A 15,019-nucleotide genomic window follows, 5' to 3' on the forward strand; every position below is an offset into this window, starting at 1 on the left:
TCGATATTCTAATTTATCGTCACTTTATTAAATTTGAAAAGTAAATCTATCTTTTAAATTAGAATAACGTCCTTGCATAAAACATTCAGGGGATAGAGAATTTCAATTTGGTGTATATTGTCTATTGGATCAAATATAACCATCTAGGGTGAACCCAATTCGGTCTTTCATCTAGAAATTTGATGTCACATAGTTTCTCATAACCATTGGATCATCCAAACAGATCAGACTTCCAACTTCCAACTGAAAGCAAAATTCAGAGGTGAACTTGTGTTATTAGATAGAGCTCTGTCTGAGTTTTTTTTACATTAAACTAGTAGTTTTTCTAGTACAAGATTGTATAGAACTACAAACTTTATTACAATGGGTATACAAGTAGCAACACATACTCGTAGTTAGAAGGATGCATACAGTGGTTATATAATCATCAAACCTTGCTGGTGACAAAATCTTTGTCGGTCGCTTCCCAAATAGTAGTGCCATCACATGTGCAGAGCTTTTTGTAGTTCTCACCAACTCCTGCACTTCTAGCTATCACTGCAGCTGTGAGACCTGGATCTGATTTATCTTCAGTTCCATACACCACAATGGATCGCCCAATGAGATCAGCAACTCTAAGCTTTTCTTTAATGTCAGAATAGAAGGCTTCTCCTTTCTCATCCACATCTAATGTTCCCAAGTCGCCAAGTGGCTGGACAATCATATGACACATTTCACGAGATGCATTCATAACATAATTGCCATGGCACGAATTACTGCTAGTCAAAATTGCAATGAAAATGACGACAGACTGTAAAACATCACACATTATATGAAACAAATGTTCCAAGTAAGAGAGAGAGTCTCATTAATTGGAAGGAAAGGGAGGACTTGATCCATTGTGATTTGGTTCCTTTGTCTGGAGATCACTCCCATAAAACGCACAGCTTGTGGGCCTTATTCTGCAGATCAAATAGCGAATAAACAGTTCTACTCACCTAGATTAACACTGCCAGTGCCAAATTCTTTTCTCTTTTTTTCTTTTCCCTTCTGTTTCATTTGGTAATGATGTGGTGATGGGAAAGAAAATTACCATGATATTTTCTGGAAGGGAGGGTGGTGGGAGGGTGGAAAAATGAAAACAGGGAATCATACATAGTTCACTAAAGCTTCTTTTCATTTCAAGTATGTCCAAAGGTATTAAATGAATTAAAGGTAACTCTCCTACCATATTTGAAACAACCCTGACCCATGATTAGCGTTGATTCATGATTTAATATGCCTAATAAGTTATTGAGATCAAATTCTGAATTAATTGCATGAGTATTGCATTAATTGTACTTTTATCTGTCTCTCGTAGAAATATTTGTTTCCATTTCCGTTTCGGTTTGCAAATTGAAGGCCTTATCGGCATCTGATCACGAAATTGGCTTGGTATATATGTTATTTGGAATTTTTAGAATATTATGGTAGGTTCAATTGAAATTCGATTCGGAACGATTAAATTAGATAAATAATGTCAATTGATTAGCTATTAATGAAGTCTTCCTAGTGGAGCCTATATAAGGCCACTTTGACTTCCTTAATACATTTTGCACTCTCATTTCATACTCCTCATAGCTCAAAACCTGAGAGAGTGAGAGAAAAGAGAAGACTTGAGCTCAACTAGGGTGATTGCTAGAGAATTGGGAGGAATTGACTTGGACTGAGCTAGAATTTGAGTCATTGGGAAGAATCACTCAAGAACTCAAAGAATTGAGGCTTGTAGGTAAGGAATTCAACCCTTGAATTATGTAATTAACTCATTTAAGTTCTAAATTCAGAGGAAAATGAAAGATTAGTGCATGAAATGAACTAAGGAAGTGAGAAAGAAGAAGAGTAGAGCTTGCATGTGCATTTTATGGTAATTTTTAAAGTTGATCTCAAGTAAATTCTCCATGCATGTCATGTTCTCAACTTAATTATGAAACTTCATCACGTTTTCCATCAATTTGCCTCAATTGATCATGTTTTGGAAGCTTTGAAGTCAAGAAAGTGCTTGCATGTAAGTCCATGTGTTGTTTTATAAGTTTCAAGTTTGATTTTACCCAATTGACTTACTCTTGGGCCTTAATTCTATGAAATGATCTTTAATTCTTAATGTTTTCAAAGTTTAAACTTGTTTTCTCAAGTTTTGGGGCCTAGAGTTGTGTTTTGATGAGTTAGAGTTTTGAACTTGGGAGTGCAATCTGAAAATTCTAGATTTTGCTCTTCTGCTAGAGCGAAGGAATCTATGCTCGAGTGACCACTCTGAGTGCGAGCATTTCCGCTCAAGCAACTAGAAGTCCGCTTGAGCGTGAAATGCATGTTTCTAAAAGTTCTTATGTTTTGCAGAACGCTCGAGCGACAAAAGTTGCACTCGAGCGAGGGCATGTCTCTTACGCTCGAGCGAGCGTTGAGCAGAAAAATCAAGCAACCAGCACTTTTGCAAAAGTTTACAGACCGCTCGAGCGACCACTCACATTTTGCATGTCCACTCAAGCGTAGGAAGTTATGCTTGAGCGAGGACCCTGTTTTCAGCAAATTTTGTTAAGTGTTTTCAAGTGCATTTTTTTGCATCCTCTTTCCATCCTAGACATTCATAGACCAAGTTTAAGACACAATAATGAGGATAAAGAAGTAGAAACCACAAAATAATTATCACGAGTATGTAATTCAATACGTATTCGTTCTCTATCTGTGTAGGTCACGCGCCACGAAATATCTAAATTGCCTACTCTATCTATTTACTTGGAGCCCTCTGTTATCTGTGAGTAATAACTTAGTAAAACAAGTTAAATTATTTTCTATATATGGAATAAGATCTGTTCTATGAAATGTTACGTTTATACTATGAATGATTGTCCAACTCTGACAAATGTTTGTGGTATTTATGTTATGATTCAAGTATGATATCTGTACCCAGACCGAAAGTTCCTTATGAAACTGACAAGTTATCTATACCCAGCTGGAGGTTCCTTTATGAAATTGATAAGTTATCCGTTCCCAGTTCGAAGGTTCCTTTATAGAACTGACAAGTTATCCGTACCCAGCCGAAGGTTTCTTTATGGAACTGACAAATATGACCTTTGATGCTTGTATTTGATTTGTAGCGCTAACGGATGAACTATGTATGATCAAGCATGAATTCTGAATTCTGTATATGAATTGAATAAGAATACGAATATGAATCTATTCTATGTACAAGCTCAGTCATGGGACATCATTCATTTAACTCCTTTACTCTGTTATTATTCACTGGACTCCCGCTCACTATTTATATTATGTATGTAGATGATCAGGCACTTGACCAAACTCAGAGTTACGGACCTGGCGTCTCAGTTTTTGTCAGCCAACCTTTGTGCCTCCCGAGGAGGTTCCAGACTAAGTCAAGTCTAGTGGCTGTGTTATTATGAATGTACAAGACTTGGTTCCTTTTGCTCCATGAACAAGTTTTTTTGTTTTTATGTACTTGAAGTGACGTGTAAATACTGTATCTTTTGACGTCACTCGTATGTTTATAAAAGTTTAAGATTGTCTATTCCATGTATGTCTTCACAGCTCGATGGACTATGTACATTTTATGTATTTGCTTCCACTGCCTCTAATTATACATTATTATGTTAAGAGGCCTTTGATAATTCAAGGATTACTGGCCGATTACGACGCCAAACCTATAGGAGCGGGTTTGGGTCGTGACAGAGTGGTATCAGAGCATATGTTCTACCACACACACGAGTCCATATGAGCTTAGGATGTCCTAGTAAGAAGTAGGGGCATTTCATCTGCATGTGTAAGTATGTGTTTTTTTTAAAGTGAAAGCATAAGTCTGATTATGATCACATAATATGGAAACAAATGATCTGAATATTGTAAAAGGACTATTTGCATATGTTTATGATGTTCCGTTTACCTATAGCAAATGGAAAATACAAGAAGTGATGGAACAGATGAATCATCTGAGGCTTGAATGAACCACATAGAACAAATGCTTGTAGCTTTAACTGAGGCAATGACTCAACAACAACAGAGGCAACAACCCTTACATCCCCCGCCGGTCCAAGATGAGCCGGATAACAATGATCTCATAAATTTAACCCAGAAGTTCCTGAAAATGAAACCATCGACCTTTTTGGGTGGCATTGAACCTTTAAAAGCAGAAACATGGTTACTTGAAATGGAAAAACTATTTGAAGTATTCCTTTGTTCTAAGATTCAAAAAGTCCTTCTAGCCACCTACACTCTGAAAGATGAAGCCCGGAGGTGGTGGTTGCTAATCCGAAACAGTAATGGGGATATGACGTGGGCACAATTTAATGCGATCTTCAACGATAAGCACTTTCCTCAGTGTTTCCAAGATCGGAAAGTTTCTGAATTCCAAAAACTTAAACAAGGCAGGATGTCCGTGGCTAAGTATGAGGCCAAGTTTACTGAGTTGGCTCGATTTGCTCCACATATGATAGATACTGATTACAAGAAGACACGAAAATTTGAAGGCGAACTGGATCTGGAAGTGTTTGACCGAGTAGGCATCTTGAAATTGCCTACCTATGTGGAAGTTTTAGACAGAGCGATAATGGCGGAAGCCACAATAGCAGCAATGAAACACACCAAGGCACCAACAATAAAATGGGGAAGCAAAAGATCTAGGTCTAATTTTCGAAAGGGCCGTTCCTTCTTCGCAAACAAAAAGCAAAATACTGGATCTTCAAGCAGCTCAAGCCAAAGTAGTGGATCTATGCCAATCTGTTCAGAATGTGAAAGAAAATATAAAGGCAAGTGTCATCGTGCATCGGGCGCGTGTTTTCGGTGTGGCAAAACCGGTCACATAATTAAGGACTGTCCAATGAGGTTTGACAATGCAAATCATCTAGCAGCAAGTTCAACCGGATCTACTCCTGTAATGAGGCCCAATGCAAGAACTAATGCTAGGAATAACACTGGGAATGAAACACTAAGGCAATGGACAGTGTTTGCTCTAGTACTCGGGGATGTGCAGAATACTGAGCCAGTAGTGTCAGGTATAATTTCTCTGTACACAGAATGCCTATGTACTGATTGATTCTGGTTCTACGCATTCATTTGTATCGCATGATTTTTCTTGGAAGTTGGCTAGATCATTAGAACCTATGAATTGTATACTATCTGTGTCTACACCATTAGGAAGTTCTATAACGTGCACTTATGTATATCCTACAAGTGATGTTTTGATTGGTAATATGACATTGTACGTTAATTTGCTGCCTTTGAGCATTGACCACTTTGATTGTATATTGGGGCATGGATTGGTTGTCGAAATATTGTATCACTATTGATTGTGTGAATAAAACCGTCACGTTTAAACCACCTGGTATGCCTGAGTTTGTTTTCACTGGGAATAGGGTAGTTCCTCCACCATACTTGATTTCATTTATGAAAGCCAAAAAATTGTTGAGAAAAGGTTGTCGGGGCTACTTGTGCAGCGTGTTGACTATGTCTTCGGATAGTACTAGCGTGGAAACTATTCCTGTGGTTTGTAAATTTCTTGATGTATCTCCTAATGACCTAACCGGGAACCTAATTTAGAGGGAAATTGAGTTTACCATTGATGCAGTACCTGGAATACAGCCTATCTCTAAAACTCCGCATAGAATGTCGACTTCTGAACTGAAAGAATTAAAAGTTCAACTTTAAAAACTTGTAGACAAAAAATTCATCCGTCCGAGTACCTCACCTTGGGGAGCTCCAATGTTGTTTGTTAAAAAGAAAGACGGATCTTTGAGATTATGTATTGATTACTGTGAGTTGAATAAAGTAACCATGAAGAACAAATATCCATTACTCCGAATAGATGACCTGTTTGACCAACTCCAGGGATCCCAAGTGTTTTCTAAAATTGACCTTAGATCCGGGTATCACCAGTTAAAGGTCAAGGTAGAAGACATAGAGAAAACTACATTTAGAACTAGATATGGACGCTATGAATTTTTGGTAATGCCATTTGGGATAACTAATGCACCTGCGGCGTTCATTGACTTAATGAATAGGGTGTTCAAACAATTTCTGGATGAATTTATTGTCTTTATTGATGATATATTGATTTATTTCAAAAGCAGGGAAGAACATGAGAATCATTTGAGAACTGCCTTACAAATTCTGAGAGAAAATAAGTTATATGCAAAATTTTCCAAATGTGAATTTTGGCTAGATAGCGTGGCCTTTATGGGCCATGTAATCAACAGGGATGGCATATCGGTAGACCCACAGAAAATTGAAGCTATCATAAACTGGCCTAAACCGACGAATGTGTCAGAAGTTAGAAGTTTTTTGGGACTTGCACACTATTATCGCAGATTTGTGAAAGACTTTTCAAAACTTGCTATGCCATTGACCTAGTTAACCCAGAAAAATGTATCATTTGATTGGAATGATCAAAGGGAGTCTGCCTTTCAAGAGTTAAAGACCAGATTGGTAACTGCGCCGATTTTGACTTTGCCTAATGGTACTGATGTGTTTCAGATTTACAGTGACGCATCCTATAAAGGTTTGGGTTGTGTATTAATGCAAAATGGAAAGGTAATTGCTTATGCTTCTCGACAACTCCGACCACATGAAAAGAATTACCCAACTCATGATCTTGAACTGACAGCTATGGTGTTTGCTTTGAAAATTTGGCGACATTATTTGTATGGCGTGACTTGTGAAATGTACACCGACCATAAAAGTTTGAAATACTTCTTTACCCAAAAAAAAATTAAACGTGAGACAGAGAAGATGGCTGGAATTGATCAAAGACTATGATTTGCAGATTATGTATCATCCGGGAAAAGCTAATACTGTGGCAGATGCCTTGAGCCCAAAGTCAGTGAGAACTGTCATGTTTACTCACCAGTCAGAAAGAATTACTGTGTGACATGGAAAAGAATTAGACTGAGATTGTATTACGAGGACAAGGCGGAATCTTAGCCGCTATTTCTGCCCAGTCTGCAATCATTGAAGAGATTAAAGAGAAGCACCTGCAAGATGAATTTTTGAAAAAGATTGTGGCTGAGATGGACTCAAAACCAAAGCTGGGATTTATATTCGCAAACGATGTGTTGAAATTCCATAACATACTCAGTGTGCCAAATTGTTTTGATTTGAGAAAGCGTGTTATGACCGAAACTCATAATTCTAAATTTGCTATGCACCCGGGGACGACAAAGATGTATCATGATTTGAAACAGAATTTCTAGTGGCTGGGAATGAATAGGTGTATTGCAGATTTTGTGGCTAAATGTTTACACTGCCAACAAATTAAAGTTGAACATCAACGACCCGCTAGATTACTTCAGCCGCTCCCAATACCGGAATGGAAGTGGGAACATATTACGATGGACTTCATTGTTGGACTACCTTGCTCTTCTCGAGGTATGGATTCTATCTGGGTCATTGTTGATCGTTTAACTAAGTCTGCTCATTTTCTGCCTGTCAAATCTTTGTATAATGCGGATAAGTTGGCTAAATTGTATGTCAATGAGATTGTGAAATCACATGGAGTTCCAGTATCCATAGTGTCTGACAGAGACCCCAAGCTTACTTCGAGATTCTGGCAGAGTTTGCAACAGGCCTTGGGGACTGAATTGAGATTAAGCAATGCTTATCACCCACAGACAGATGGCCAATCAGAACGGACCATTCAAACATTGGAGGACTTGTTACGGATGTGTGTGTTAGACTTTCAAGGCAATTGAGAGGCTTACCTTGCTTTGGCCGAATATGTGTATAATAATAACTACCATTCAAGTATTGGTATGGCCCCATAAGAAGCTTTGTATGGTAGAAAATGCAATTCTTCAGTTTGTTGGGTCGAAGTAGGTGATCAACCCTTGTTGGGGCCGGAACTTGAGCAAGAGACGACTGAAAATGTGAAATTGATTCGGCAAAGACTAAAAACTGTACAAAGCCGCCAGAAAAGCTATGCCGATGTCCGAAGAAGAGATAGAGAATATGGAGTTGGCGATCATGTGTTCATTAAAGTAACTCCAATGAAAGGTCAGACGCGATTTGGGGTGAAAGGCAAGTTGGCATCAAGATATGTTGGGCCATATGAAATTCTCGAGAAGATCAATTCGATAACATATCGAGTAGCCTTACCTCCGGTGATGGAAAACATGCATAACGTTTTTCATGTCTCAATGCTTTGAGATTATTTAAGAGATCCGCTCTATGTGATAGAACCAACTCATGTGCTTCTGAAAGATGATTATACGTACGAAGAGAGGCCAATACAAATCGTTAACCGCCGAATCAAGAGATTAAGAAACAAAGAAATTCCATTGGTAAAAGTCGATTAGTAGAATCATGGAGGAACCTATGCAACTTGGGAGATAGGGGAAGATATGATGAAAAGATACATTAAACTGTTTCCTTTGGACACGGTATTCTTCCAAAATGAAGGTAATTCGAGTTTGGAAGACCAAACTTTTTAAGAGGGAAAGATTGTAACAATCCTGACCCATGTTGATCCATGATTTAATATGCCTAATAAGTTATTGAGATCAAATTCTAAATTAATTGTATGAGCGTTGCATTAATTGCACTTTTATCTGTCTCTCGTACAAATATCTGTTTCCATTTCCATTTCAGTTTGCAAATTGAAGGCCTTATCAGCATCCGATCATGAAATTGGCTTGGTTTATGTGTCATTTGGAATTTTTAGAACATTATGGTAGATTCAATTGAAATTCAATTCGAAACGATTAAATTAAATAAATAATGTCAATTGATTAGCTATTAATGAAGTCTTCCTAGTGGAGCCTATATAAAGCCACTTTGACTTCCTTAATACATTTTGCACTCTCATTCTATACTCCTTATAGCTCAAAACCTAAGAGAGGGAGAGAAAAGAGAAGACTTGAGCTCAACTAAGGTGATTGCTAGAGAATTGGGAGGAATTGACTTGAACTTAGCTACAATTTGAGTAATTGGGAAGAATCACTCAAGAACTCAAAGAAGTGAGACTTGTAGGTAAGGAATTCAACCCTTGAATTATGTAATTAACTCATTTAAGTTGTGAATTCATAGGAAAATGAAAGATTAGTGCATGAAATGAACTAAGGAAGTGAGAAAGAAGAAGAGTAGAGCTTGCATGCGTATTTTATGGTAATTTTTAAAGTTGATCTCAAGTAAATTCTCTATGCATGTCATGTTCTCAACTTAATTATGAAACGTCATCATGTTTTCCATCAATTTGCCTCAATTGATCATGTTTTGGAAGCTTTGAAGTCAATAAAGTGCTTGCATGTAAGTCCATGTGTTGTTTTATAAGTTTCAACTTTGATTTTACCCAATTGATTTACTCTTGAGCCATGATTTTGTGAAATGATCTTTAATTCTTAATGTTTTCAAAGTTTAAACTTGTTTTCTCAAGTTTTGGGGCCAAGAGTTGTGTTTTGATGAGTTAGATTCGAGTTTTGAGCTTGGGAGTACAATCTGGAAATTCCAAATTTTGCACTTCCGCTCGAGTGAAAGAATCTACGCTCAAGCGACCACTCTGAGTGCGAGTATTTCCGCTTGAGCGACCAGAAGTCCGCTCGAGCGTGAAATGCATGCTCCCAGAAGTTCTTATGTTTTGCAGAACGCTCGAGAGACAGAAGTTACACTCGAGCGAGGGAATGTCTCTCACGCTCGAGCGAGTGTTGAGCGAAAAAATCAAGCAACCAGCACTTTTGCAAAAGTTTACAGACTGCCCGAGCGATAGATTTTGTGCTCGAGCGACCACTCATATTTTGCATGTCCGCTCGAGTGTAGGAAGTTATGCTCGAGCGAGGACCCTATTTTCAGCAATTTTTGTTAAGTGTTTTCAAGTGCATTTTTTTGCATCCTCTTTCTATCCTAGGCATTCATATGTCAAGTTTAAGACACCATAATGAGGATAAAGAAGTAGAAACACACAAAGACAAGAAAGAACTAAGTTAATGATTACGGGTGTGTAATTCAGCACGTATTCGTTCTGTATCTGTGTAGGTCACGCGCCACGAAATATCTAAATTGCCTACTCTGTACGTTTACTTGGAGCCCTCTGTTATCTGTGAGTAATAACTTAGTGAAACTATGTTCAAGTTAAATTATTTTCTATATATGGAATAAGATCTGTTCTATGAAATGTCCGTTTATACTATGAATGATTGTCCAACTCTGACAAATGGTTGTGGTATTTATGTCATGATTCAAGTATGCTATCTATACCCAGACCGGAAGTTCCTTATAGAACTGACAAGTTATCTGTTCCCAATCCGGAGGTTCCTTTATGGAACTGACAAGTTATCCATACCCGGCCGAAGGTTCCTTTATAGAACTGACAAGTATGACCTTTGATGCTTGTATTTGATTTGTAGCGCTAACGGATGAACTATGTATGATCAAGCATGAATTCTGAATTCTGTATATGAATTGAATAAGAATACGAATATGAATCTATTCTATGTACAAGCTTAGTCATGGGACATCATTCATTTAACTCCTTTACTCTGTTATTATTCACTGGACTCCCGCTCACTATTTATATTATGTATGTAGATGATCAGGCACTTGACCAAGCTCAGAGTTACGGACCTGGCGTCTCAGTTTTTGTCAGCCAACCTTTGTGCCTCCCGAGGAGGTTCCAGACTAAGTCAAGTCTAGTGGCTGTGTTATTATGAATGTACAAGACTTGGTTCCTTTTGCTCCATGAACAAGTTTTTCTGTTTTTATGTACTTAAAGTGACGTGTAAATACTGTATCTTTTGACGTCACTCGTATGTTTATAAAAGTTTAAGATTATCTGTCCCATGTAGGTCTTCACAGCTCGATAGACTATGTATATTTTATGTATTTACTTCCGCAGCCCCTAATTATACATTATTATGTTAAGAGACCTTTGATAATCCAGGGATTACTGGCCGGTTACGACGCCAAATCTATAGGGGCAGGTTTAAGTCGTGACAATATTGCTTACAATCTTTACTAACTATTCAAAATAGAATCCATTACTTAACGAAGGAAGGTTTTAAAAGACGGTGGCGGCTACCGTATTGGTAATAGTAGCATAGACGCAATTGCAGAGTGTCACAGCCATAGTGTAACGGTGCCGGAGCTGTGAATTTTTAATTTTTTGCACGACTTAGGAAAACATACCGATACGCATGCTTTTATTTCAGAATCATATTTAGTAAGGTTCAAAATAATTTTTTGGTGTGTTTTGTTTAGTTTCATGATCCAATATAAGTACTAATTTTTATATCAATTTTAAGTCGTCATTAAGATTTTTCCTATTGTTGAATGTATTTAGTTTTCTTTACTTTACTAATTATATTTATGGATAACTTCCAACTTGTTAAGGACAAAAATATGAAGTATGCTTAATATTAAAAATGATAATTTCATAAACATAAGTTTATAATACAAAATATCAACATACTAATGTAAAGGTACATAACATGATAACCAAATTAAGTTAGAGTAATGACAGCTTGTCAATGAAAAAATAATAATGAAAGTTTGAGTGAGAAAGAGAGAGAGAGAGAGAGAGAGAACTAAGCTCATTTACTCTTGATAACTCAAGTCTTGTAGAACTTGAAGATTGGACATTCGAAACATGTAGATCTAAGATTTTTGCATAAGTCCTATTTGTGTGTGTACGAGTGTGTGGGAGGAAGAGATTTTAACAATGAGAAAAATGGCCTTGTATAACAAATTTAATAAAAAAAAAATAGAAGTTCAACAGTGCTGTAACGGCCGTTACAGCCTTTACGTAATGGTGGCGGCCATCACTACTATGAATTTTTGTCGCACCGCTATAGCAGCCGTAACATGTAGCGATAACCATTGAAACCGTTACGTAACGGCTTCACATAATTGTTGCAGCCGCTTTTTAAAACCATTTGGAACATTATCAACTAAATTGATATGTTAGCATTGAGACAGTTGATATTTTTACATTATACCTTTTGTTATATAATCTCAAACATTACACTTGGAAGCCATCAAGGACTACAAATTCTAATCAAGGATATCATTTTGTGAAATTCCTTGCCTATGAACATACAAGAATGTATAACTATCTCTGCTAATCTATAATTGGGGAAGTGGAATTGCAAGCTAATGGTAAATCAATAGATAATGAATAGCAGAAACATGAAAATACAATGATGCGAAGAAAAGGTGTATGATTAAGCAAACCTCTTTCTCAGTTACATGGTTTGTTGGATTGAACACTTTCCCAGTGCTTGACGGCCCTTTGGTCAGATCACCAAATTCATTTATCGACCAACCATGTTTTTCAGGAGACAAACCACTAAAGCTAGCCTCAATCCTAGCCAATTCCATATTCACTTGAGCCAAACGAACCACACCAAAAATATTTGGACCTTTGAACTCGGCCACAGCAGCAGAGACTAAGAAATCTGCACAGAGAGAGAGAGAGAGCAAAGGTAATCATTACCATATTTGTAGTTATTGATGCATCTAAAACTAAATGTTCTGAAAGCCAAAAGTTAATCAGCTATTTCCTGCAAGTAAAACCTAGAATTCTAAAACTAAGACTCAAAATTAGATACACACAAATATGTTTGCTTGCACACACACACACACACACACGCGCGTAACTGTCCTCTTGATATGTAAAGATACAAACGAATGAAATAATCATGGCACAAATTCAATATGAAGTACTATATTACTGTAGCATAATAACATCATAAATATAAACCACAGTGCTTCGTAACTATGTTCAGTCACACAGTCATATATCTAAATATGCAGGCCATTTGTCAATCAGAAGAAAATACCTTCATTGTTTTCATGTATCCTGTTCATTTAAGATGTCATGTGGAGCCATCTGCCCTACAATATTATTCCGGATAAGTAGTTGACTTTCTTGTTGACCAAAGGAAAGCACTACAATGAAAAAATAAGAGTACATGGTCTATTTTCATTTTAGTACTTCTACTGGAAAAAGAATTGGATAAATTGCTCTAATGGAAGTTTGCATGCTAAACTTTTTTTAATTCCATTTCTTGAAAGGTGAAAACAGTCTTCAAGAAAAATAAGCTAGACAAATTTTCAACCTTTATATTTGTTTCTTATGACTATGAAGGCTCTAAGAGCCAAGGCATAGAATTTTAACTAATATATCACTAGTCTTCAGAACTTCATTTATTTTCCCTGTTTAATTGTATATCATACGCATTGGTCACATAATTTACCATAACAATGGATTTGTTTCCTCCTGTTAACACAAGGGGGGGGGGGGGGGGGGGGGGGGGGGGGGGGTTCATATGTTAGACATATGTGCACAATATAACAACCATGTCTTGTATGAAAATAGCATGCATTTGACTCACACATCTTATATGTGTGTGTGTGTGTGTGTGTGTGTGATCATCCATCCTTTCTTTCCTTTTACCCCCTCATTTCTTAAAGTATAAATCTGCTTCATGTTTTATGCAACTGTATTGTCACAAAGAGAAACTGTATACCAAAAGGGTCAGAAATTTATCATGGCCATGAAATCCAATCTTTAACATCCCATAAGAGAGACTCTTTCCAAGATTACCCTACGACAATGTTCACATGGATTTGAAACAGGGTTCTCACCATCTTTTTTAGTAAGAATGAATCATTAGAACCTATGTTTTTTGTTTTTCCTTGGTAAGTGAATGGATAATCTATATCATAAATGAACCTAACACCTACATGTCCAATTAAATAAGTAATGAAAAACTAACAACATCAGAAGCAATAAATCATTCAACTCAAGAAAGACTGACTGCTGCACAAAAATATTAGTCCTAACCAGAAAAAAGTAAAAAAAGGAACCAACCTTCAGGAACCCCTTGGCCAATTAATCGTGCTTTTCGACCCGTCTGCTCCAAAGCTTCAGTCATGACCTTCACAGGTGAAGACCCAAGAATTCTAACTACCTGATTGCTCAAATCAACTTCAACATTCCTAACTCCTAAAGTAATTCCCAAGAAAACAAAAAAATTAGCACACACTAAAAAAAATAAAAATAAAAATAAAAAAAATAAAAAAAACTAGGCATCAGAAACAGTAGAATCAAAATCCCCCTTCAAATTACTCACCATCAACAGTCTGTAACTTATTCTTGACAGCATTAACACAACCATCACACTTCATATCCACCATATACTCTGTCTGCACCAAATCAAAAACCAAAATCTCAAAACACCACCATAATTCACCTGATTGACCTAGCTATAATATTCTTCCCAAAATCAGCTCAAACAAACAAAACCTCAATCAATCGAACTTGCAAATCATAAGAGAATATTTGAACTCACCAGCAATTCCGGCAACGCTGAACCGTTCTGCAAAACAAAGCAAGCAACTTTATTAGTCCAGAGTGAAATAGGAAAATTCATAGAGAGAGAGAGAGACAGAGAGAGAGAAGTGATGATACGAACATGAGAGGAGAGCTGGTGATCTGAGGTGGGAGCGTCCATGTGTAGAGCGGAGGGAGGAGAAGCGAAGGTCTTGACAAGGCCCAAGCGATCTGGTCTGAGGATTGAATTACAGTAAAGAGATGAGAAAGTCAGGGATTTGGAGATGTGACACAAAGGTGAAGAAGAAGAAGAGGAAGACGGAGAGAGAGAAGATGGAGAGAAGGAAGCTGGAAGAGCTGTCGCTGCAACGGCAATTGTGGTCGCAGCTGCCACTGACATGAGAAATGCCATTTTAACTCCCGACTTCTCTCCCTTCTTCTAGATAATCTATTTTTCTTTTTTTAATAATGTTTGAGAGGCCCAATATGTATTGCTCAAATGGCTCAAAACTGTCAAAATGATGTCGTTTTGGCATATTTTGTGCTCAAAACGATGTCGTTTTGGCAATTTTGAGCCATTTGAACCACAAAAATTGTGGCCCTCTACCATTGCCCTTTTTTCTTTCCCCACACTGCTGTGTAGTTCAATTAAATATTGACCCGAATGGTTCAAAATTTATTTTGTCGATTATTTGGGATTGTTTGGAATGTCTTAAATAAGTATATTTTTTTTGTCTT

The 15,019-nt window shown here is 37.2% G+C and overlaps 1 protein-coding gene across 1 annotated transcript; it reads right to left on the bottom strand.

Moving 5' to 3' along the window:
- Nucleotides 1–244: 244 nt before the first annotated feature.
- CCS (copper chaperone for SOD1) lies at nucleotides 245–14,751 on the bottom strand. The gene is made up of 6 exons (XM_028208695.2): nucleotides 14,424–14,751; nucleotides 14,301–14,327; nucleotides 14,082–14,154; nucleotides 13,820–13,954; nucleotides 12,178–12,401; nucleotides 245–691 (listed from the first exon to the last, which is right to left on the bottom strand). The coding sequence occupies exons 1-6, from the start codon at nucleotides 14,691–14,693 to the stop codon at nucleotides 428–430; spliced, it is 993 nt and encodes a 330-aa protein (XP_028064496.2). The 5' UTR covers nucleotides 14,694–14,751; the 3' UTR covers nucleotides 245–427.
- Nucleotides 14,752–15,019: the final 268 nt, after the last annotated feature.

The sequence above is a fragment of the Camellia sinensis genome, chromosome 13 (genome assembly GCF_055761805.1).
Source record: "Camellia sinensis isolate YWXY chromosome 13, ASM5576180v1, whole genome shotgun sequence".
Lineage (NCBI taxonomy): Eukaryota > Viridiplantae > Streptophyta > Magnoliopsida > Ericales > Theaceae > Camellia > Camellia sinensis.

What these genes read in the sequence shown, in the direction of transcription:
- CCS (XM_028208695.2), bottom strand. Translation starts at nt 14,693, where the DNA reads ATGGCATTTCTCATGTCAGTGGCAGCTGCGACCACAATTGCCGTTGCA. An exon ending in TGGCCAAGGGGTTCCTGAAG is followed by an intron (nt 12,402 to 13,819) that starts GTTGGTTCCTTT and finishes CTCTCTGTGCAG; the next exon opens with ATTTCTTAGTCTCTGCTGCT. An exon ending in ACCATGTAACTGAGAAAGAG is followed by an intron (nt 692 to 12,177) that starts GTTTGCTTAATC and finishes ATGATTGTCCAG; the next exon opens with CCACTTGGCGACTTGGGAAC.